General features: G+C 46.8%; 1 protein-coding gene across 6 annotated transcripts in view; it reads right to left on the bottom strand.

The window, feature by feature from the left end:
* Window positions 1-26299, bottom strand: part of LOC142585967 (aspartyl/asparaginyl beta-hydroxylase-like) — a 67564-nt gene that overhangs the window by 18266 nt on the left and 22999 nt on the right. For all 6 annotated transcript variants that reach the window (XM_075697111.1, XM_075697112.1, XM_075697113.1 and 3 more), the window contains exons 10-11: window positions 13710-13847; window positions 3115-3244 (exon numbers count right to left, since the gene is read on the bottom strand). In XM_075697111.1, coding sequence (XP_075553226.1) covers window positions 3115-3244; window positions 13710-13847 — 268 coding nt within the window. The remainder of the gene's footprint in view (window positions 1-3114; window positions 3245-13709; window positions 13848-26299) is intronic.

Genomic DNA, 26299 nt, shown 5'->3' with positions numbered 1-26299 from the left:
CGATAGGAGCTGTGATGTTATACTTTGACAAGCGTTCAAACTGTTCTCTGCAGGTTACATTACGTGACTACTTGGCTCGATGGATGAGGTTTCCGTCCATGAATAAAATAGTTTTGGCAAGTAATAGCAGCGTACCTTACAATCTGAATTAAGCTTGTCCAGCAAAGGGCCTGTTTACGAACTGTGCGAGCATCCTAAGCAGTGGTAGGTGCTGGATTACGGATATCTTTGTTCTATATACCACATGGTCCAAGCATACGGCATCAGCGGTTATATATCTATAAACATTGTGTGGCGTGACTATGAGAGGTCGTATTGCGTCATTAGCCTGTTTTCTCTTGCTTTTTCGAGAAAGAGGATGATAACTGAATTATATTTTCAGTTGTGTTCGTTTCATTCTCTATGGTGCACTCACACGTATTAAGGAAATTTTGTCCTCAAAAATAGCCATCGCATTCTTTTTACGCGCTCCCTCTCATATATTATGGCTGTATACAGGCCAAAAAGGCAATGCCGAAGCGCACAGCTTACATTTGTATTGTGCTGGTTCACCAACTGCGGTGATCACTGTGTTGAGCAGCGTCATTGGCCTCATGCAGGAAGGCTAGCGTAGACATATAGTAATTTCAAGCCTACTAGACTTTAAATGCATGAGAACAATGCCGGTGCATCACAAATATTTGACAGCGCCTGCCACCTAGATGTTTCGTGGTTGCCTTAGGTTGGCCTTGCACGAGCATGCGCTCTTATGCTTTGTTTTACTCCCTACGCCAAGCAATCAGACAGTGAGCTGATTTATCATTTAATGCTGGTAATACAGAGACAACGGTTTTCTTTGTTGAATTAAAATCGACATAAGCAAAATAGTTCACAACACATACACACACCGTGACTGATAATGTGCATACACCGCGGCTGATAAAGCGCATAACATTTTTGCGCCCCCAAGACATATTTCCGCCTACTGTAGTTACCGATACACCGAAAGGCTTCCCTGACGACCTCATATGAATGGACATGGTGTAAATTTCACAAAGTAAGATTTAAAACATCTCGAAATCGTTCCGCAGCACGTGGCAGCAATACTTTCAAGCAGCGCTGTGCCACATCGCCCAAGCCAGAAAGGAGGAAAGGCTGTTCGTGCGCCCTATCCTCCTCGCCCGATGAAGAGAGTCTATATGGCTTCCATAGATTACAAAAAGGCATTTGATTCAGTAGAGATACCAGCAGTCATAGAGGCATTATGTGGTCAAGTACTACAGACTGCTTAAGTATATACCTTGGAAAATATCTACAGAGGTTCCACAGCTACCTTAATTCTACGCAAGAAAAGCAGGAAGATACTTATAAAGAAAGGGGTCAGACAGGGAGACACAATCTATCCAATGCTATTCACTGTGTGCTTGGAAGAAGTATTCAAGCTATTAAACTGGGAAGGCTTAGGAGTAGGGATTGGCGGCGAATATCTCAGCAACCTTCGGTTTGCCGATGACATTGCTCTATTAGGCAACAATGCAGACGAAGAACAACAAATGATTGAGGACCTTGACAAAGAGAGTGTGAGAGTGGGGTTGAAGATTAATATGCAGAAGACAAAGATAATGATGAATAGCCGGGCAAGGGAACAAGACTTCAAGATCCCCAGTCAGCCTCTAGAGTCTGTGAAGTAGTATGTTTACCTAGGTCAATTAATCACAGGGAACCTTGATCATGAGAAGGAAATTAATAGAAGAATAAAAATGGGTTGGGTTGCATGCGGCAAACATTGTCAGCTCCTGACTGGAAGCTTACCATTATCATTGAAAAGAAAGGTGTACAATCAGTGCATTTTACCAGTGCTGCCATATGGGGCAGAGACTTGGAGACTGACAAAGAAGCTTGAGAACAAGTTAAAAACCGCGCAAAGACCTATGGAACGAAGATTGCTAGGCATAACGTTAAGAGACAGAAAGAGAGCTGTTTGGATCAGAGAGCAAATAAGTATAGCCGATATTCTAATTGACAATAAGAGAAAAAAATGGAGCTGGGCAGGTCATGTAATGCACCGGTTAGATAACCGTTGGACCTTTAGGGTTACAGAATGGGTTCCAAGGGAAGGCAAACGCATTCGATGACGACAGCAGACAAGGTGGAGTGATGAAATTAGGAAATTTGCAAGCGCTAGTTGGAATCACTTGGTGCAGGACTGGATTAATTGGAGATCACAGGGAGAGTCGTCCTGCAGTGGACATAAAACAGGCTGATGATGATGATGGTGGTGGAACTTCGCATATACCACCGCGTAGCCCACAGGTGATCAAAAATGATAACTAAATTAAAATTAAAATAAACAACAACAGATAAACAAGTTTGCATGGCAAATGTACAGCACCATAGCACAGCATTTCCCTGTCTGCCATTTTCTGGACGCTCGTTGCTGACAAATGGCAGTTTTCCCACACTGGCATACACCTCCGTAATGGCAAGATGCACAATGGCAGAGAGACAGCCGGCCAATGCTACCGTGCTGGCTGCCTGGCCCGAGTGCATGACTGCCACCAATGACATAATTATATGTTGGCTACAGTTTGGTTTTCACATAAAACAGTGGCTGGTAGAAAAGTTGGTCTTATTTTATGCTAATTTATGACCGCTGCTAAATCTTTAGCAGGAACGAGAACCATGGTATGAGGCAAGTTCAACTTGGGGCTTGCATGTAATCAGGAATTAAAATTTTTTAACACCCAGAAGTCACATGTATTAATGTGACACAACCACAACTGCAGCACAAATACTGTTCAAGACAAATACAGAATGTTGGAAACAGGAGAATAAAGTGTACTACATGACTCTAATAGCTAAATTGCTGGCTCCGTAGCACTAAAATTTCACGCAATGGTGGCATTTTGCAGTGTATGCATTTCAATACATATAGCAATAAAACCGATGCAGTAAAACGAAAACCAAACGAAATGACAATGAAGGGATTTGTTTTTACAGCTGGGTGTGGTTTAAAATGGTTCATTATTTTCAGTTTAACATGATTTGAGTCAGCAAAAAAAAAAAAAAGAAGAGTAGATAATACAGCCATTTTCTAGTGAATGCACATAGCGCCGAATGCCTAGATGTACTTGCCTCTTGCAAAAATTTCAAACTGCTTCCAATCTCCAGAGTCCCTCAGGTTCTCAGCTTCTGGTTTAAAACCTCTGTCAGTCATTAGAGAAAGTGCTTCATTTTTTATGTCAATCCAGTGCTTTTCCAGCTCCTGCAGCAAGATTGAGATTGTCAGTCATAAAATTTGCGACCTGCTTGTGTTCATTCTGTCTGCACCCACTTTATTCACATCACCAGAAAAAATTCTGGTGATTCTGCTTATTTTGGTTCAATATCCCCTATGATAACCTCACCTTAAAATTTTTTTTGTAATACAGTTTGTAGAACACGGGGTCTGCAAGGTTACACTGAAATCAGTAAAGACAATTTGGGTGTATATTGGTCAATGATGGTACTCTGCAGTCTGTTCGGCCTGAAATGACATTTCTAACCATCATTTTCCCACCTATCCAGCACAATTATATAATTTGGTGCAAGGAAGTATGCCATATCAATATGGTGTGGCAGGTAAATGAGGGCGGCAATATAGTGTGATGTAGCTGTAGTGCAGACATGAGATCACAAAATAAGGTCATAAAGTGAACTTTATCTTAATTAAAAAGCTCCAAAAGCATGGATACTTAAGATGGCTTGCATTTCTATTTGAGCATTTGAAGTAACCAGTAATTTTCTATACTATCCTTAGCCTGTGTACTGGTTACTTCAGGTAAGGCAAATTTCATATTTAGTGCTTTCAAATATGGAATGAAATAGTCTATGTTATTTCAAGGATGCACAACTTTTAGCTAAAGGTATGCTTACAACTACTAAATTGTGTGTACTAATGGAAGAAGGAGGTCTCACTAAAAAAAAGAAAGGAACATTATTCATACAGCCTTGTAGATAAATCACACTGCAGCACTTGAAATTTCATATATAGTAAACGAAATCTAAATTTCACTACAAGATGATAATTTCTAAGTTTTACAGAATTTTTTTAATTGTCAGTGGCAGATACACTCGAACCTTGTTATAACGCAATGGGAAATAACAAAATAAGATATAACAAAGTAAATGAAATTCTGCTTGAAATCTCCCTAGAGATTCATGTACAGTAATTCCTCGTTATAATGAAATTGCTTTACTCGAAATATCGCTTTATTTGAAATTTCTTCCGGACCCAACTCAAACACATGCATTTTAAGCCGCATTATTTGAAGCGCACGAAGAGCTTAACCCGCTTAGAGCGAAGTGGCGAACGGAGGCATCGCCGCCGCCTAGCGGCGGTGACCCTTTTGCGCGTGCAGTGTTGAATTAATACCACCAACGAATTAGCCTCATGCAGGCACAGAACAGGCCACAGAACAGGCCACAGAAGTACCAAACCCATGTCCGATAACTACCTAGTAATGGGCACCAAGCGAGTGCCGAGTGTGACAAGCATATGATGCCCCCTTGGGCCTAACCTTCGTTGGCCCGCCAGGTTTGGCGGGCAACACTGGTCACCGCATCAAATAAACACCTGATGAGCACAGTCTCAACGAACAGTCACCGTTCACCACCACCACACTGCAGAGCATCACTCTGACAGGAGGTGCCTTCCCCCCCCTTCCCCCCCCCCCTCGTTCATGCACACAGGCGGATTGTGACACTGGCGAGTGCCCACAGATCGACCTACGCCGCACTGAGCGGCGAAACACCGCCCCTTTGTTTCTGCCGTCATGCCGCTGTACGGAAGGCTCGAGCCGTTCGAGGGAGATAGGTCCGCCTAGCCAATCTACAAGGAGCAAGTCCATGTGTTCTTCCGGGCAAATGGCACACACGAGGCCAAACAGTGTGACATTTTCCTGGCCAGCTGCGGCACTCGCAGCTTCAGTCTCCTGCTCGACCTCCTCAAGTCAGCCACACCACATGTTAAGACGCCGAGTGTGCTGCTCACCACAGTGCGCTCGCATTTCAACCCAGCACCATCCACACTAATGGAGTGGTTCCGCTTCAACAACCACAGCCGCCGGGAAGGAGAGATTCTTGGGCATTTCACTACTGCTCTATCAGGGTTAGCGAGGGTCCTGCTGTGAGCTGGACTTCTGAAGGGGCAGTCGAGGGTGCAAGCCAGGTCCCAAGGCGAGGCCTAACATGGTCGGCGTGTCGGTGCCATGTGGTCCCGTCCGGCATGCAAACGAGCAGAAATGAGGCGCTGGCAGGAGGTACTACCTGTCCAGCGGACCAGGGTGGGCCAGGATGGAAGTTCCTGGCAAAGACCGGAGCTCCCAGCTCCAGTGACAGCACCCTCAGTCAGGGACAGCACCCTCAGTCAGTAGCCAACTTCTGCTTCAGCCACTTCAGAAGTGCTGTGGATCAGAGGGCCAGATGCAAGACGTCCAAGGGTGTCTTGACCATCCGGCCCAGCAGGAGCTCACAGGGGGCACAGTCAGTGACACCGTGGGGCGTGGTCTGGTACTGGAACAATAACCGGGCAACCTGCGTTCGAAAATTCCCAGCCTGGCTTTTCTTGAGCTTGTCCTTGGTGGTCTGTGCCACCTGCTCGGCTGCACCGTTTAAAGCAGAGTGGTATGGTGGAACCATCATCCGATGGATTTCGTTCGTCAGCCAGGCCAGGTACTCTGCACTGGCGAAAGCAGGACCATTGTCGGACACGATGACGTCCGGCAACCCCTGGGCGGTGAAGACCTGTCGTAGCGCCGCAATGGTCGCGCCTGCTGATGGAGTGGTGACAGGTAGAACCTCCACCCACTTTGAGAAGGCATCCACCACCACCAGGAAGTAATGGCCCTTGAAGGGCCCCCCAATATCCACATGCAGGCGGGACCAGGGTAGGGGTCTCAGTGGGAATGGTCATGGGGTGGTCTCCACATGACGTGAGGCCTGCTGATGCTCCTGGCAGACTTGGCAGCTCTGCACCATGTGAGCGACGTCCTGGTCCAGGCCAGGCCACCATACGTGGGACCGGGCCACCATCTTTGTCTTTTCCACGTCAGTATGACCTGCATGCAGCAACTGCAGGACTCTGGACTGGAGACTTTGTGGGATCACCACCCTGTAACCCCACAGTAGGCAGCACTGCTGCAGGCTCAGCTTGGCGACCTTGTGGCAATAGGCCTGCTGAACGAACTCCTCCCCTCGGGACACCGCCTTGACCACTTGAGACAGGACTGGGTCCCGGCTGGTCACCTGTGATACCGCAGATCTGGAGAGTACCTCCGGGCACGTGTGCTTCAGCATGAACACTTCAGCAGGCTCTGGAATAGCAGCAGGCACCTCTGGCAGGGGCAGGCAGCTCAAGGCATCAGCAGGTCCCAGGTCCTTTCCCGGATGGAAGACCAGCTGGTAGCTGTAGGCAGCCAGCCTCAAGACCCAGCGTACCACTTGAGATTACGCCTGCATGGGAACCGCCTTGTCAGCAGCCAGCAGCCCCAATAGCGGCTTGTGGTCTGTGACCAAACTTCTGGCCCCACCGGTACTAGTGACAGCGCTCGACCCCGAAATGAGGGCCAAGCCTTTTTTGTCCAGGTGGCTGTAGCGTTGCTCTGCAGCATGAAGCTGCTGAGAAGCAAATGACACAGGGCGTTCCTGGCCATCCTTGTCCTGGTGCACCAGGACAGCTCCCACAGTGTACCAGCACTGGAGCATTGGTGATTAGTTCCTTGCTGCGCTGGAAGGCCAGGTCCTGCTCCTTCTTCCAGACCACTGCTGAACATCTCGAAGCAGAAGATGGAGTGGCTGTAGATGCGCCGACAGGTTCGGCAGGAAACTACTGTAGAAGTTGATGAGGCCGAGGTAGCTCTGAAGCTCCTTTTTGTTCTGGGGCTTAGGCGCCTTGAGCACAGCATCAACTTTGCGGGGAGCCAGGGCTAGGCCACCTGGGAAATGACGTGTCCCACATACTCAACACCGGGGGTCAGGAAAATGCACTTTTCCAGCTTGAGCTCGAGACCGGTGCCAGGACATTGTGCAGGTTCTGCAGGTGGTCCCCGTTGTCGGTGCCGGTTACTAGGATGCCATCTAAGTACACCGCCACGTGCCTCATGCCCCTGAAGAGGTTGTCCATCTCACTCTGAAGAAAGGCTAAGGCTGAAGCCCCGCCAAACGGTTAGTGTGTGGTGTGCACCAGCTGCTGGTAAGTGTCTCTGAGGTCAACCTTTGTGAACTTCTGTACCCCGGACAATGCTGACCAAAGATCGTCAATCCAGGGCAGCAGGTACTTCTCAATGGTAGTGACAGGGTTGATAGTAACCTTGAAATCCCTGCAGATCCTGATATTGCCATCTCGCTTGAGGACTGGTATGATGGGAGCGGCCCATTCAGATGTCTTGACGGGCATCAGGATGCCCTCTCGCTGTAACCACTGCAGCTCCTGGGTGACCCTGTCATTCAGGGGGAACGGCAGTGGGCGAGACTTGAAAGAAAGTTGGGCTCCCGAAGGTACATAGATGCCAGCTGTCGTGCCAGTGAATGCAACCCCTGGCTGGAACAGGGACTTTACTCTGGAGCGAACGGAAGCTGTCAAATTCCATGGTGCAGCACGCCCGATGCCCGAACCGTTAATCTTGGTCACAATCACATCGCTGGTGTTCCCCGTGATAGAATCCACACGAAAATAAAGTTTCCTGATTCTTTGTGATGCCAGAACATCGCTGCCTCTTGGATGCTGAAAAGTGGCCAATAGACTGCGGGAAGACTTGCGCCGTAGCATTCCATGAAGTGCACTCGCTGAACTAAGCTTTACTGCTCTAAAAAGCACTTCTGGCGCTGAAACATGCTGAAAAGCGCAAAAAAAGTGTCCCTCCGATTAGAAATGCCATGTTCAATGCAAGGAGCTACGTTAACAAATCGGGAAGACGACCTTGGGGAAGCCAGTCTAGAAATTTGCTTGCTGCTTGCCACAATTGGCCTACATCGCAATAAAACACTGTCCTAAGCTTCATTGCAGTTTTGACCATGCAAATCAGCCGATAACTTGCTAAAAACACGAAAAATTCAACGGTGCCAGCGCCGAGTCAGGCTGTCAACATGGCAGGTCAATGCAAGCTGGTGCTTTCCCGGCGATTTTCTCAAGCCGGTCATGCTCAATTCGCGCCATCCGACTTGGTCTAAATGCGTGGTAGGGTCACTGAATTTTTCCTTTTCCTAATGTCAATGGCGCGGATGCAACGTTGCGGAAACACTGACACTTGAACCATAGAATTAGCACAGTGTCGTCGACAATGGTACGCCGAAAAACTTTCCTTTTGCAAACTTCCAGCTGCACACCTCGGAAAATTTTTTTCCAGTGATCATGCAAAGCCCATACTGCAAAACCGTTCCATTTTCACGATCGTGCTGCATACTCACAATGAGCGGCTAATCGTTTCTTGAGCACAACAAACACAACCTCAGACTCAAGCCATGGCATTTGCGGCTCTTTCCAGCATGATACTCTTGTAGTCTTCCGTGACCTCCGGACCCCCTCTATAAAAGCGGCCACTGCCTTCCCCTCCTCATACCCTCTCCAGCCTGCAAGCCGTTTGCATGCCAGTCACTCCTCTCGCTTGCCTTCATGTCAACTCCTCGCCTCCTCGCTACCAGTTTCAACGTCGCTGGTCCTCCAAAGCTGCCCTCCTCCGGCCTGCCCTCTTCCGGCCTGCCCTCCCGAGCACAATCTTACACCCTTCTGCGGTTCCTGCTTCTTGGTCTCCACAACACCGATCGCCTTTCTTCTGCTACATGTGAAGCCAATGCCAAGCCCACCATTGCAACCGTCGCCATCACCAGCATGCATTGACGAAGTAAGCAAGATGCCCTAACGATATTTTGAAGCTTCTGCCTTCTGCATCGCCCGCTGCGTTCAGTCACTTTGATGCCAATGGCACATGCATTTGGATCCGTGCTGCAGGCCATGTGATTGTGTGTTCTTTGTTATGCATGCCTCTCGTGTGCTTTTGTGGTCTACAGTAATAAATGGCTCCGTCAGTCTCTGGGCTAAAATGTCCGACTTTGGAGCAGTAAGTTCTACTGATAAAGGAAGTGAAAAAAGGGGACTGGGAGAAAACTGATGTAGCGAAGGAATTTGGCATACCGTCGTCTACTTTATCAACTGTATTGAAAAACAAGAAAGCTGTGGTGGATGGCTTTGACAAGAGCTTCTCGGCAAAGAGAAAGAGGAATCGCGATTTTAAACACCTTGAAGTGGTAGATGCACTTCTACAGCGGCTGAAGAATTAGAATAGTGCAAATCTCCCCGTACATGGACCTGCACTTACTACAAAAGCCAAAGCTCTCGCCCTCCAAATGGGCCATACAGATTTCAAGTGCAGCAATGGCTGGCTTGAGCAGTTCAAGAAACGACACGGCATGACCTCAAAGTAGATCGTTGGCGAAAGTGCAGCCGTGAACCTTGACAAAGACAAGGTTCACAGAAGACAAAGACATCTACAATGTAGATGAGGCTGCATTTTTCTACAAGATGGTACCGAATTGAATGTTCACTGCCGCTGACGGATCCTCATCTGGAGGAAAACAGAGCAAGGAGCACGTCAATGGTGCTGTTTGGTGCCAATGCAACAGGCGAGGACAATCTTCCCTTGTTGATACTGGGGAAGGTGGAGAAGCCGCAATATTTCCTAAATGCAAATATTCTCAAGGAATGCATTTACAGGAGTAACAAGCGAGCATAGATGACTGCTGCTATTTTTGAAGACTACGTGTGCTTTCTGGATAGACGATTCGACGTAAATAATCGGCAAGCGCTTTTCATAATGGACAATTGTTTGAGCCATGGGAAGGTCGACAACCTCAAGGCAGTCTCTGTAGAATTTTTGCCTGCAAACACAATCGCGGTACTGTAACCGATGGATCAGGGCATCAATGAGACCACCCGAAAGCTATACCGCAAGGCTCTTTTGCCGCGCATGCTCACAGCATATGACGCCCGCAAGAGGTAAAACATTGATTTTCTTGTTGCGATCGATTTGTTGAACTTCTTATGGAATCAACTTGCACCTTCGGAGGTCGCCAACTGCTTTGCGTGTGCCAGCTTTTTCCACGCCGTCATCAGCGACCCCTACGATGACCACCCTGATGATGACTGGACTTGCAGCGATCTGTGCGAGGCTGTTAATAAAATAACTGGCCAAGAGGTAGAAGGCGACTTCGAGACATTCGTGTTGGCTGATGCTGCTGCTCCCATGGTCGCCCCAGTGATGAATGTGGAGATACTAATTGACAGTGTTGGTGGCCCCAACGTGGACAAAGAGATGGTGGACGAAGAGCCACGTCAAGTGCCAACTATGGTGCAGACAATGGAGTACCTATGCCTGCTGTGAAATAAAGTTGAATGCATGGGCTGTGACCACGGCCTCATGCAATGCTTATTAAAATTAAAGCAGGGGTTGCTCGTGTCCGGTAAGAACTTGAAACAGCCAAAGATCACTGCCTTTTTGGAGGTGAATAAAGTTTTGCTTCACTGAATACATTGTATTTTGACTTCCTCGCAGTTGTGGCACAATTAAATCTCAGTTGCGTTAGCTTTTCTCGAGTGGTCGCTTATATTGAATTACCGATCATAAAAAATTTTTTCGCCATACTGCTGGAGTACTGTATTCAAGACCTCGTCTTAACGAAGTGAAATTGTCCTGCCAATGGATATAACAAACTAGATTTGTCTCCGAAACGTAAAAATACCTGATTGTTGCGCACCAAGTACATCGCTTTCTGAGGGGTTCAGCACTTGTTGGTTGCGACAGTTAAGAACACCCACGTTCCCACATCGAATATGTCGTTGAGCAACACTAGTATTTCTCAAGCCCAGAACACACATACGCTTGCGGATGTGCGCAAGCTTGCGTCTACGTGCCTTGTGTCTGCCACGCCTCGCGAGGAATGGTGGTTTGCATTCACAAAGACGCGCTTCCATGCGCGCATTCACTGGGCTCACTCACAGATACCTCGCAAATTGCCAGTTCGTACTTTGTTATTGACAGTGTTTCAAAATGCTTCGATATCTATAAACGTAATTGTTGTACACTTAGAGCTGTTAGATCAGCACAAAAAGGAAAGATTAAGCACGTTCTTGCATGGTATAAATTTGCTTCACTGAGAGTTGAATGTACCGCACCGTAGCTCCATAGCCAGGCGCGCTGATGCGAGGCAGCCGAAGCGCGCTATAACAAAGAGCAGCTGTTCACCAAGATTGCGCTATGCTTTGACGCGTATGAGCCGTGCCGCACTGTCTGCGCATGCGTGGGTGCGTGGACGTGAGTCTGCATGCGTCTGCAAGCTTACGTATGGTGTGGGCTTCACAACTGCATGTAGCTGTGTGCCTGCGCACAAGCAGCTGCTCACTATCACACTTCTCCACTGACGTCTCTTGCACATGTGTGGCTGTGTGAGCTGCAACACTCCACGAGGCTAAGCATGGTAGTGCGAAAGATTATTGCATTCACTTATACTGTGCAGCGTGCCATGGAGGCAGTCACAGCTGGGCCTGGCCTCGGAGATCTCCTTGGAGCAATCTCGGGGGTCACGCCCAGGCCCTGCATTAATTTTTCCTTCTCCCTGCGCTGCACTGTGCGGGCTGGCAGCTGGGTGTGGCCTTCGAGATTTCATTGTCATTGGTACAATCTCCGAGAGTGCGAGCCGGCCAAGCCAAGCTGGTGCGGATGAGTTCGCTTGTCTCCTTGACACAATGGAGCGCTGTGTTGTGGCATGCCACGTGCTGCTCGACCGCAACGATCCAAGTGGAAAGCGGATGCGAAAGACCATCACAATGGAATCGAAGGCAGCTATCTACAGGCCTAAAAGCTGTCAAGTCAAGTGCCAAGTCGTTTGTTGCACATGCTGAAGATTCTTTTGTTGTTTCATTCAAGTTACATCACGTGTGCAGCCGTGTAGTGGTTCCGCAGGCCGCAAGGGCTTCTTTTCCATTTCCATGTTTACAATTGTCCACCCCATTAAGCATATATTGCAGTAAATGGCAATAATGGATATAACGAAGTAACAGACATATAACGAAGTAATTTCAGCTCCCCTATCAACTTTGTTATAACGAGGTTCAAGTTGGCATAATTCTAGTCCTTGAGCTAGATTATTGGAAGAGGCAGCCATTACTTGCACGATAAATCAAAAAACATGTTCAATTAATTAAAAAAATCAATAATCACTTCTTGGTTACCTAGCAGCACATAATGCAATTTACGAATTGTAACCGATGAGGTTGCAAGGCGCATTCACTTGGAATGAATTTCCCGGATGACACCGATGGTCAAATGATTGACTTGCACGCGCCTGCTTGCAAGCACGCCTCTCAAGTCGCGCATGGCGCAATAAGAGTGACCGCCGCAGTGGAGCTGCATGATGTATGAAGTACAAGTGCGATAAGATCCTATTGTGGACCGTGCACTTGGTGTTTTAGGTGTAAGTAAAAGTGTTCAAGAGTAAGACAAGAAAGATGGCAGCTTCATGAGTGCCGCCTTCCCGCACGAGAAAAGGGAAGGGGGGGAGGGGAGTTTGCTCGCGGTAACGGGATCAAGTGTGTGCGTGAGAGGAGGAGGGGGGTGCAAGTTGGCGCTTCGCGATTTTTGGCGCACGTCTCAGCCTTGGCTGCACATGGATGTAAGCGTGGCTGAGCGCATTTGCAGCCACGCACCCTGCTCAAGAGGTACTCGCCGCGTGTGCCAAGAGTGGGCATGCCAAGACGGTGTGGCATCATGTTAGCTATCTTCCCGTGCATTTAGTATTGGAGGTTGCATAATCTTGAGTTTCTGTGACTCATTGGAGCGAGAGCCAGATGAAGCATTTGCTCCCCCCTGCCGGCGCTTTTCATGATAACGTCGTTGCTGTGTGGACGACGCTATCAGCTGCAGGGGTGGAGTGCATGCGAAAGCATGGCTGGCGTCGCTTAATTCGTACCACCAATGTGAACATATCGTTGACATACGTGACATGAACCGTATCATTCGTCCGCGACTCCCAAATTCATCTCAATAAATTGTTTTCTCATTCAAATTTGCTTTTTTCGATTGTCCGATAATACGGAAAATTCTGTGGCCCCTTGTAAGAAAAATTGAACTGTGACTGCACTTATTTGCATAAAATGTTGAATTTCAATATAGTGAAGCAAATTGCCGATTTTACTTACTTCGTTATATCGAGGTTTAACTGTATCTCTAAACTGGTGCCATCCTGGAAAATCATTCCGAGTGGTACGATACACCTTGAAAATTCACCGGTTACCATTAGTAAATTGCGATATGTGCCGTAAGGTAATTAATTATGAAGTTAATTAGTGATTTATTGTTAATTAGTTCAACATTTTTTTTAATTTCTTGTACAAGTAATGTCTGCCTCGTTGAATAATCCAGCTCAACGGCTAGAATTATGCTATCTGCCACAGCCGAATTTTAAGAATTCACTAAATCTTAATATGGCACCCCCGTATATGCGCACTATTTGTAGGCGCGGCAGATTAGGCAGAAAAAAATCTGCTTATTTGCCTAAACATGATGGCAGCAGGGTTGAAGTTATCTATAGTAGTTGACAAAAGCATGTCTAGACGATAAGACACAAAAATACAACACACAGCAGTTTTCTTCTGAATCCAACAGAAGCTTACTGTAACCAGTATAGAGAAGGGTGTATACCTTTAGGCTTGATGCATATGGCGTTTCCTTTGGGTCCCACCATGGCTGAGCTTTCAGCCCATCAACGCTGTACAGAGAGCGCTGGTAAACAGATGCAAAGAGCCCCTCTTTGACTCCTTCTTTGTAGACTTTCAGAGCCTGGGAAGAGTATTGTATGTAATAGCCTTTCCATCACAAATTACTAGAATTTTCAAAGTATAGAGAATGTGTCCAAAGAATGTTGCTAAAATGTGAGGTATCGGGGCCTAAAGACTGTTGTACACTTGACTGCACACACTGTGAGGCACACCGCTATTGAATGGCTTAGAGAAGTGTTAGCATACTTCACCTAGAGGCACACAAGGCACTACTGCATATGACTTGTGTCTTAGTCTTGCTGTGAGCAATTTCAGGCAGGAAGTGCACAATCCAAACAATGTTAAAAAGAAACCAGTGAATGCCAGAGAAAGCTATGAGAAGCTGAAGGAAACCAGGGGAATCCCGAGAAATTCAAACTGCTCTTAAATCACTTGAGATCCATCAAAGGGAAATTGTAAACCTCACAGGTTTTAAACATGTCTCCACTGTCTGCACACAGAAAGCAGGTGTAAGATACAGTATACCATACATACTAAGCTCTTTGCTTACATGATTGAAGCATATGTGTTTAGTTCAACAAGCCAGCAAAAGATGCAACCTGAAACAAAGCGGAGCAATGCACGTGTCAATGCAGTAAGCCATTAATCACCAGTGCAGATACAGATGGTATGTGTATGTAGTGGGAATGGTGCACCCTAATTTTGGAGAAAACGTGTCTATCTTGATATGCAGTTCTTACAGGCACAGGCATTGCCAGCTGAAAATTGCATGTCACAAAATGGAACCTCTTAACCCCTTCAGGGTCAATGACGTAAATATACGACACCGCGAACAAGCCCAAAATGGTTGATACCGTATATTTACGGCGCCGTCCGTACGTTTAAAAAGTGCGCCTATTTCCTACCTTTTTCTTTTCTGCCATGCGCTGCCACTACTTGGGAGTACAGGGGATCTTTTTCTCGCGTCTCCCTCTCTCGGTTTTCGTTGCATAGTTTGTTTTAGAGCTAGTTTGCTCCGGCACGTCTATATACTACCACTTGCGCATTGGCGCGCGCGCAGGCGGGCGGTGTTTTGGGTTTTGTTCTATGGGCGGTTTCGGCTTCTTGCATTCGAAAAACTGATGGCTATCTCGTTACTAACTGCTCAAAGGGCGACCGCCTGTTTCTGGCTCGTTTAGTGCTCACAGGGGTGCGCATAGGAACGATGCCGCCGTGCATAAGTTTTATTTTCTTTTCTTTTTTGGAGACCTGCGAAAACTAATTGCCTCTGGTTGGCGATAAGATGAAGACTAGCAGAAGTTTGTCACACGTTTTGCCTTTTTGATGGGCACACAATTACACGGTATTGAGTGCGCTCGCCTACGCAGTTCGATTGCGCCATGTACGTAAATATTAGTGTAAGAGCAGGAACATTTGAGAGTTGCGAAATATTCTTGTGTGCGCATTTTTTAAGCCTTGAACTGTGTGTATAACAATGCATCAAATTTTTAATTCTTATAAGTTAATTTCCTTTTTTTATTGTTGTTATTAATTAATAAACAGTATATATATGCCAACACAATTTCTTTTTCATATTATGGTCACCCTAGAAAAATTACCGTAATTCTTTTTCGAAATAGGTCCGTCAGAAGAATAACCGACCCTGGCCGGTTGCATATGACGAAAAAAGATCGAACCTTAAAGGGTTAATACAAGAGTAACAGGTTCACTTGACGAATCTTGTAGGAAGGACGAAAGAGAAGTGGCTCTTCATATTTAGAGGTAATTGTATTTAGTGATGTTGAAAACAAAAGCTGAGGCAACACAAGATGGGTGCATGTGGACAACAAAGTAAGATGCATATGGCTGTGCAATAAAACAGTTGCCACACTTGCATGCACTTCTGGATATGGGTGAAAAGGGAAATTTTTTGGTGAGACATTCAAGCACAAGCTGTTTAGCACAGCACCATAATGAAGGAAGCAAACGTCGATATAACCCAGAAGTTCCAAAAAGAAATTTTTCCATAAAGATTTGCATAACATCATTCGGAATAACCCTAAAAAGTTCTGGAATATCCTGTTGCCAAACCGAAACTCGTCTCAAAATATAATCTTGCACGACCAAGATGGCTCGCACGTCACCGCAGATCTCTGCGCAGATGTCATGAACACCTACTTTTCTTCAATTTTTACTCGGGAACGAGTGCTAAACGTACCCAGCTATCCCAGTCATAATTTCAGCCAGATGCCTCCAATTTCCATTTCAGTCGAAGGCATAGCTAAACTCATTGATAACTTGAAGCCATCAAGCGCTCCCGGGCCGGATGACATAACTACCAAGATACTAAAAGGTACAAGAGATATTTCATGCCAGATATTACAAATAATTTTTAGTCAATCACTTTCAAGTTCAGAAATTCCAAATGACTGGACATTAAGCAAGGTTGTCCCGGTTTTCAAGGCTGGTGACCGCTCTGATCCATCAAACTATCGACCAATTTCATTAACATGTATTGCTTGTAAAATGCTGGAACACATCATATACTCACAAGTCTGCTCTCACCTGGACAGGAACTCCTTCCTTTTTACCAAACAACATGGATTCCGCTCTGGATTTTCGTGCGATACCCAGCTTTTCGAGTTTACTACCGACCTTCACCTGAACTTAGATTCATCTTTTCAAACTGATATCATCTACCTGGATTTCTCTAAGGCCTTTGACCGGGTTCCACATCAACATCTTATGGCTAAACTCTCCTCTCTCTCTCTAGATCCCTTAATATTGTCATGGATTTCTTGTTTCCTCTCAGACCGCACCCAGTTTACTGTTATCAGCAATTACCGCTCCAAACCCTCCAAAGTCATTTCAGGCGTACCCCAAGGCTCTGTCCTTGGACCACTCTTATTTTTAGTCTTTATCAACGACCTTCCTGCAAATATCTCCTCCACAATTCGCCTTTTCGCTGACGATTGCGTTCTTTATCGTCGCATAACTACCACATCTGACCAGAGACTCCTCCAGAAAGACCTTGATATAATAGAAACTTGGTGCACCACCTGGCTGATGAATCTAAACATATCCAAATGCAAGAGCATGCAAGTATCTCGAAAGCTTTCCACCTTTAACTTTTCATACTCGTTAAACTCCACTGCCATATCACGTGTTGAATCGTACCGATACTTAGGTGTTGTTATCACCGACAAACTCAACTGGTCTGAACACATCACGAAATTAGTGGCAGAGACATCCAAAACACTTGGTTTCATTAAGCGTGCCCTTTTTTTATCCCCCAGTTATATCAGAAAACTCGCCTATGAGGCGTACGTTAGGCCGAAACTTGAATATGCCAGCGCAATATGGAGTCCTCACCAGCAATATCTAATTGAATCACTTGAAAGCATTCAGAATCGGGCGGCTCGCTTCATTGTTTCCGAATATAATAGACGGGTTAGCATTAGTGCCATTAAATCATCCATTAATTTTGAATCGTTAGCTCATCGAAGGAAGATTTCACGGCTATGCCTGTTTCAAAATCTATACTATAATCGCCCTGACCTGAGAACCTCCCTTTTAGTGCCACCTGTATGGACATCACGTCGTCTTTTCAATTCTATGAGTGTACAAAGCATAACTGGTTCGACAAACAAATTTAATAAGTCTTTCTTACCATTGGCGATTGAAGAATGGAACTCGATTCCAGAACCATTAGTCAATGAACGTGACAACTCAAAATTCAGCCAGCTAATATCGGCTCACTTTGTCAAATTTTCTCGTAATCGGTAAACATTTCCCGCTTTTCTCATATATCCAACGCGTACTTCACTTTGTGGCTCTTTTCTTAATATGGGACATAACATATATGTCACATTTTCTGCTTTGACTTGTGTGTATATATATGTGTATTGAATTGTATTTTTGTATTGAATTGAATGTTGTATTGAATTGAATTTTTATATTGAATTGTATTGTAACCTTTTTATTCAATTGCAAACATATGCGGAGATCAACTGCATGGGTGTTATTTTCGTCTTTTTTTTCCGTCTTTGCCTTCAACCACGGTTCCATAACAATGTATAATGTTACTTTGCCTGTCTGCCTTTTTATTTCGCTTTATAATTATATGACCATGTGAATACTTCTCTTTTCAACCCCCCCCCCCCTTATGTAATGCCCAATCCAGGGCCCTTAAGGGATAATAAATGATGATGAATGATGATGATGACGTGGTACTGGTAATGTGGGTGAGTTGGTATAAGGAAGAAAATTGGGATGCGTAAAACAAGAAAGTGACTCGTGCAAGTGATTTAATGCCTGCTCAATTTATAAATTTTAAATAAGTGTTAAATATGCCTTCAGCAAGTCATCTAAAAGGTGCCCTGAACCACTCAGTCTTGGTGAAAAAACAGTCCACGGATAGCATACGCTGCTGTGAACATCTTGGCGAAGTTTAGCAGTTGCGCATGGTGCGTGGAACTCGGAAGCAGAGCGCAGTCAGCTTTTTCTCAAACACTCTCCAACAGAAGCCTCCTCCTCACCCTTTTTGGAGCTGCCATATTTTGTCATATAGTGGATTACCATACACTGCTGCTCTTAGCCAAAAGCTGGCATCAATCAAGCAGGGCCTCTGGATCAGCGCGCTTCTACCTGCTGTTACAGTGTTGATATGAAGTGCTGTGCCACACGTGTCAAACATGATTCGTTCTTTTTATGTTACGTCGTAGGCAAGCAGCCTATATATCTAGTTCGCTGTCGCTGAAATAAGACAGTGTGGTACGTGCTCTTGGATCGTCTCCGTCACTCTGCCACTCGCTACAACAGTGGCGACGAGGGTGACCACCCCGTGGAGCCCCCGCCACGAACAGTGGCGTCTCGGTAGCGCTGGGAGTCCTGCTGGGTACTGAAAGTAATCGAGTCTACGGAGCATCAGCGGTCATGGCCCTGGCTACGAACCTCGGTACCCCAAGTTTCGACGAAAATCAAGATAAGTGGGATATTTACCTGACTCGACTGGAGGCATTTTTTGAAGCAAATGATATTAAGACAGATGATAAGAAAAGGGCGCTCTTGGTTTCGACACTGTCAACGAAGACAGTAGGCGTTCTTGCTGGACAGTGCGCCCCCTAGAAAGTAAATGCCCTGAGTTACAAGGACACACTTACCATCCTAAATAACCACTATGCGCCGAAGACTAATGAGGTTGCCACAAGTTACAAGTTCTTTACAAGGAATCAGGCTGCAAGCGAATCTGTCCGGGACTATATTGTTGAGCTACGCAAGCTTGCGGATAATTGTCACTTCGGCACCAGTTTGGACTGTATGTTACGGGACCGCATTGTTTGTGGCATCCGAAATCGGGCGGTGCAGCAGACGCTGCTTGAAAAAACTGAGCTCACACTTGCCCAAGCTGAAACGATTGCCATAGCGGCAGAGACAGCCGCACTGGAAGTAAGCGCCATGACTAGACCTGATAATGAGGCAGCGGTGTGCACTGTAGTGAGTAAATCGCGCTGATATCAGACCTTCACCAGAGATAAGCAAAGTCATACTGAGTGCGCACGCTGCGGAAACTACGATCACGAAGCAAGCGACTGTCCGCACAAAAAGGAGCAGTGTTTTCGCTGTCAGAAGACTGGTCATTTCGCAAGAAAATGCCGCTCCCAGTCAGGGCTCCGGGCTGGTCGTAGGCGCGATGGCGTCGCTAACGCAGTTCATTATGAGAGCGCTGCATCCGAAACAGAGGAAGGCGATATTTCATCAGTCTTCACATTGCAGGAATCATGGGAAAAGAAATCTTTGCTCCAGGCGTTCCGCAGAGTTATCCGCTGGGATGGCGTGCCCTTGAACATGATTATTGACACGGGATCACCGTTTTCTATCATTCCGCAGGAGGTGTATCTAAAGCACCGTCTGAGTTGGCCACGCTTATCGAAATGCAAACACATGCTCAACTGTTACTTGGGCAAGCTACCCATTGTCGGCGAACTGCACCTTGAAGCCCATTTTGCGGGGAAGACTGTACCTGCCACTCTGATAGTTACAGGCTGCTCGGGTCCCAGCCATTGCAGAAGGGACTTAATCCAAGTGTTCTCGCTTTTGCCGTCTGGGTTTCTCGCTGCGGTTCAATCGACATCGCAGATCCCGACAGCCTCAGGACCGAGTTTCCTGCCCTTTTTGAGCCAGGACTTGGAAACATTCAGGGGCCACCTGTGAAATTCCACATTTGAGAAGGCGCCCAACCGAAGTTCCACAAGGCGCGGTCAATTCCTTATGCTCTTCGTGAAAAAGTGGAAACTGAGCTGGACCGTTTAGTAGAGCAAGGCATATTATCGCCCATAACACATTCTGAGTGGGCGGCGCCAATTGTACCAGTATCGAAGAAAGACGGGTCCCTTCGCATCTGCGGCGATTTCAAAACCACAATCAATGCTGCGTGCATAACTGAGCAGTACCCTTTACCAAACATTGAAGACATTTTCGCATCACTACGTGGGGGATCATTTTTCACAACACTGGACATTAAGGATGCCTATAACCAACTCATATTGGATGAGGAGGCGAGGAAGTTGGCCGTGATAAACACTCACAAGGGGTTGTTCTGCTATAACCGTCTTCCGTTTGGAGTTGCCTCGGCTCCCGCGATTTTTCAGCGGCGCATGGAAACGGTCCTGGCCGGTCTTCCAGCCGTGCAGGTGTATTTGGACGATGTATTGATAGCGGAACGTCAAGACGATAATGGCTCGGTGCTTCGGGACGTTTTGCGCAGACTTCAAGAAAATGGTATCAAGCTGAAGGCCAAAAAATGCCATTTTCGCAAAGACTCAATCGTCTACCTGGGCCATCGCATTGACAAAGACGGCTTGCATCCGCTTGAGAAGAACCTAGCAGCAATACGTGACTCGCCACGGCCTACGAATGTGAGCGAACTGCGCTCTTTCTTGGGTCTGTTGACTTATTATCACCGGTTCTTGCCACACATGTCAACGATGCTGGCGCCGTTGTATCTTTTGCTTGAAAAAGAGCATAAATGGCACTGGGGAACGGCGCAGGAAAATTCATATCTCAAGGCTAAACAAACACTTCTGAGTTCGCCTGTTCTGACGTATTTTGATCCCAACCAACCAGTGCGTTTGGAATGCGATGCGTCACCTTCGGGTTTAGGTGCCGTAATTTCGCACCGAATTGGAAAATTGGATAAGCCCATTGCCTTCCGTTCACGCACGTTAACACACGCCGAAAAGAATTATTCTCAGCTCGAGAAGGAAGCGCTCGCACTGGTATTCGGAGTAACAAAGTTTCGAGACTACCTGCTGCGCCGCGAGTTTATATTGGTCACGGACCACCAACCACTGGTGGGACTTCTACGAGAAGATCGACCTGTGCCCCCAATGGCGTCGGCACGTATTCAGAGATGGGCTCCGTTTCTAAGCCAATATAGCTACCGCATAGAGTACAAGGACGGCAAGGAAAACGCCAATGCAGACGCACTCAGCCGCTTGCCCGTGCCGATAACAGACGTTTGTCGATCGGGCACCTTACTAGAATACGTATTGTCTTCGGAGACCCTTGACAGCTCGTTCGTGCCAGCGGATGCCATACGGGCGCTGACGAATGGAGATAAAAACCTTAGCGTTGTGCAGCACTTTGTACTGAATGGATGGCCTAAACGCTTGTCACCGTGTCACAATCACCTTCAACCTTATTTTTGCAGAAGACTGGAGCTGTCAAGCGTAGAAGGCCTGCTCTACTGGGGTCATCGCATCGTCATACCCCGCAAAGCGCGAGTCTCCATGCTCGCTGAGCTACATCGGTCACACCAGGGTGCATCTGCGATGAAAAGACTGGCTCGGACGCTGTTCTGGTGGCCTGGGTTGGATGGTGAGATTGAAAGCCTTGCACGTTCGTGCATCTCATGTGTACAAGCTCAGCCAATGCCCCATCGACAGGTTCCTATCTGTTGGCCAGAAACGGGAACCAAATGGTCAAGGCTTCACATTGATTACGCCGGACCGATAGAGGGATGCATGCTGTTGATAGTCGTCGACTCGCATACAAAATGGATTGAGGCACTTCTCGTCAAGTCGGCTACCACAGAAGTCACAATTGTGCGGCTTCGAGAATTGCTTGCGCGTTTTGGCTTGCCGCAAACAGTTGTATCAGATAACGGGCCTCAGTTTGCAAGTCAGCAGTTTTCCCAGTTCATGACTGTCAACAACATAACTCATCTACGTAGTGCGCCGTACCACCCACAATCTAATGGTCTCGCAGAGTGTGCGGTCCGTACAATAAAGGATGGCCTTCTTAAGCACTCGATGGTGAACGATCTCGAAACAAAACTAGCGCGAGTGCTCCTAGGCTATCGACGTACCCCACTACCGTGCGGCAAGTCTCCTTCAGAGATGCTACTGAACTACCAAATTCGTTCGCGCTTGGATACTTGCGTCCCTTCTCTACCTCAAAGTTACTCGCAGCCTCCCAGATTCCAGTCCGGCGACCAGGTGTGGGTGCGCAACTTTGGCCAAGGGAAGCGTTGGCGTCCAGGCATCGTCAAGAGCATAGAGGGTTCACGCCTTGTAACGGTCGACACTCCAGATGGCCTAGCCAGACGTCACTTCGACCAAATTTTCCGTCGCGTGCCTGTGTCACCCGTGACCCCAAAAGCGGAGGCTCCCGACTCGCTTCAACCCAGCCCGGACAACAAGAATCAGCCCACGTCAACGCCAGAAGCCCGGTGCAGCCTGGCCACTCCAGAAGCAAGTGGCGCTGCGCCTGTTCCTTCGACAACACCTCCAACGTCCCTCCCAGCTGAACAGGCTCTCTCTCCCCCAAGTCCGCCGGTCTTACGGAGGTCTACCTGACAACGAAGACCCGTGCAAAGACTGCAGTTTTAAAAGAAAGGGAGAAGTGATATGAAGTGCTGTGCACACATGTCAAACATGATTCGTTCTTTTTATGTTATGTCATAGGCAAGCAGCCTATAGATCAAGTTCGCTGTCGCTGAAATAAGACAGTGCAGTACGTGCTCTTGGATCGTCTCCGTCACTCTGCCACCCGCTACAACAAGTGTATCTTTATTGATGCAGTTTAATAAACAGGCTGATGTAAGCGAAAATCTGCATTTTGAATTTCTATAAGAATTACGCACTTCCTGAAGTACGAATCTTGTACTATCGCCAACCATCATCTGCTAACGCTCGTTTGTGCCCTCATGCTGCATAAATGAAACTTTGGCCACACTGCTTATCAGTGTTGTAGCCATCAAGTCTCGCTAATTTCAATTAGTTTTGAACACCTCAACTAGCCTCGAACCACACGAAACTTAAGGTCAGACCACACGCAAGCTGGCCAGCGTGCGCTCACTCAAGCTGCTCCTGGCTAAATGTCCTAGCAGACTTTACTCTGTATTGAGTTATGACGCAAAATGTGCAATTTGGAGGTGGCTACTATCCCTCGGTCAAGCTCATGCAGGACAAGCATGCTCATGATCACAAGCATGCACTCCGGCCTTGTTGTGCCCATAGTTAGCCACTACAGTGGAGTGTAGCCGCATCTACAGCACAGTGTAAATGCGCGACGAACTTGCTGCACTTGCCGCATGCTCTGACTGGCATCTGTGGGTGACATGACTCAAGGCCCAAACGCCAACATCTGCCGAACAGGTTGTGTGCTTTCGAGCTGCACCCTCAAGGTGTGTCACCATCATGGTCGAAGCTCGTTATGTCAGGAATCCTTTCAATGCGAGTCTGGAGTGTGGCATCTATCGCTTAGCCGATGCACGTGCTGCTGATGTACTCACACAAGTGAACATGAAGAGGATGTTTGTTCGGCATTCGGAAATTGTTTGATTGCCGTAAATAAAACGTGCGACTCATGACACTCGGTATGAGAACAGCCGCGCATAGCTATCTAGTACACTGTAGCATAGCAAAGGGATGAGACACTGTGAACTCAACCGTAAGCTGAGTGATAGCCCTTGAGTTTGTTGTGTCGTAGGAACCCAAATCTGAAGTAGTGGCATCTATGTGAACATCCAAAATCAAAGCTGAACTGTGCGCCATGATGGTGTTCAGTAGGTGGAGCGTTGTGTGTACCACACGGCTCTGCCATAGCCTTCGCCTGCCCTCACAGTGCAAAGCACTGAACAAAAGCCGGGAGCAAAGCACTGAAGAAAGGCCAGCAGCAGTGCAAATGGGATAAAAGGCGATCTTCGATTGCCAATAACTCTGCTTCTGCTAAACGCACTGAAGTACTTTTTGCTACAAGGTATTTCTGATATAACGTCAAGTGCACATCTTGACTTCAATAAAGAGTGGTTCAGGACCGCTTTACCCTTTACGAAAGAGCCATGCACCACAGTATCAGCAGCCCTGCAGCACATCACAGGCAACAAACTGTGATTGCCTGAGACACCAGTCTGAGATCGACAAGTCAAAGTGTTGTCAGCATATATCTGCCAAGAGTTGATTAATGCGGAAGTTGCCTTAACAAGGTGAACATTGTAAAATATTAGGGAATACAGTCGAACCCGGCTATATCGAACTTGCAAAAAAACACCTAGTATCAGTTTGATACAGAACATAATTCGATATAAGCCTGCTAAAGAGTTGTGGACGTCATAAAAGCACATACTATTTACAAAATTATTTTATTGATGAAACTAGCTTAGTTTCGCATGACATAATCCTGCATTTTCTTCTGCTTGAGCAATTTCGCTGCCTGCGATGCACGCACTTCTCCACATTGTCTAAAGAGTCGGAGCAGCTGAGGCCGCAACCTTCCACATTCAAACAGAAGCACTGGACTAGTGCGAGTGTACCAATCACCTCGGAGTATGTGGGCAAAGGACTGTTGTTGCTTTCCTCATTGTGTCGACTTTCACTTGTGCTCGGTACGATATCGGCAATTTAGGCCTCGTTTCAGGCTCTCCCGTGGTTGCGGCACCATCATCTGCACTCACAAACTCGTCGACCATTGAATCAATGGCTTCTGGAAATTCTGACAGCCCGCTCCAAACTTCGGCGACACCGGCAACAGCTTTGTCGCACTCATCAGAATTTACGGTCATCACCGGGCTAGCAGAAGCTGGCACGTCTGAAGCAATTTCGGATGAAACACTTGTACAAGGCCGTGCATATGCAACGGGCACACGGGCACTGGGTTGCGAGTTTGTCCGCTATAGCGCTAATCTCCCCCTTATTCTTCAAGATCGTGCTGAGAGTCCTCCTTGGAATTTTGCAAACAGCCGGGACATCTCACTTCTCGCCGTGTTTCATTCATATTATGATTTTGCACTTCATGGCGAAAGGCAAATTCTGCCGCTTTATCACGGCAGCACTACGGGAGAAGGCCCACAAGGTGCAAGCACAATGAACTAGAAAAGCAGCGAGACAACTCGCACTTGTGCCATCTTGCACGACGAGGGCACGAGAGCCTCTGATTGGTTGTGTGAGCAAGCGCTACGGGCGGGCAAAGATCATTTTTTGCAGGGGGGTGTCGATGGCTCGCCCGGCCCAGCGCAGTCACGGTAGGGAGATCAGATGATGATGATGATGTAGCTGTGGCCAACCCTTTGCATCAGGTGGACGTGGCAATCACACCCAAGCCAGGATGACGCTCTGCTGCCTACCTGTTAGAGCAAAAGCAAGCACAGGTAGTAAAAAGGAAAAAAGCGGTTGGATGGAGCCATGCCGCCGGGTTTCCCTGCCGCTGCGAGGGAAAGCAAACTTCTGGGGGGCACTTTTGCGCTGCTTGACGTTTGATATATCGGGAGTCACTGCTATTTTTGTTATATACTCAATTTTTGCTATATGTACTCATTGTAACTATACTGTGTTCAGAAATTGTTCGATATACAGAATAATGCCATGTAAATGGGTTCGATATAGTCGGCTTCAACTTTATTAGAAATAGAGGACTCATGTTATGGGGTGCTATCTACCAGACATATAAAAGAACATATAGGGTATACAAAGGAGTTCAGGCTATTGGGTACTTTAAAGCCGCTTGGTTATGCTATTTCTAAAACTCATATAATTCATGTAACTAGATTACCTATTAAATGAACACACGAATGAATGCATAAATTCTTGAGGATGCCACAAATACATGCCATGGCACTGTGGCAAGGAACTTTCAGTTCAGAAGTTATGATTAAACAGTGCAACAGCGCATAAAACAGGACAAAGGAGAAGAATAAACAAAGCGCTTTGCTTGTTCTTCTCTTTCATCCTGTCCCATGTGTAGTTACTCTATTTAGCTTCAACATGTACCAACTGTTCAAGTAAGCCCTTTTTGCAGAAGTTACTACCTAACAGTACTTCAAGTTGTACTAAGGGTTCATGATATTTGGTAAAACTGATAAGTTACTGCACCAAGGAACTGGAGATATTGAATAAACAAATGGTGAATTGTACCAAAGTTTTACCGTATATGTGCAGTAAATGAAGCTTTTGAATATGTCTAGTAATTATACAACCATAAAGGTACAAGAGGAATGTGAGGTAACCTGCAAGATGACAAGTTGCGTAAAGCCAA

Source organism: Dermacentor variabilis, chromosome 6, assembly GCF_050947875.1.
Source record: "Dermacentor variabilis isolate Ectoservices chromosome 6, ASM5094787v1, whole genome shotgun sequence".
Lineage (NCBI taxonomy): Eukaryota > Metazoa > Arthropoda > Arachnida > Ixodida > Ixodidae > Dermacentor > Dermacentor variabilis.
The sequence above is the reverse complement of the archived record's forward strand: the minus strand, read 5'-3'. Positions and strand labels throughout refer to the sequence as shown.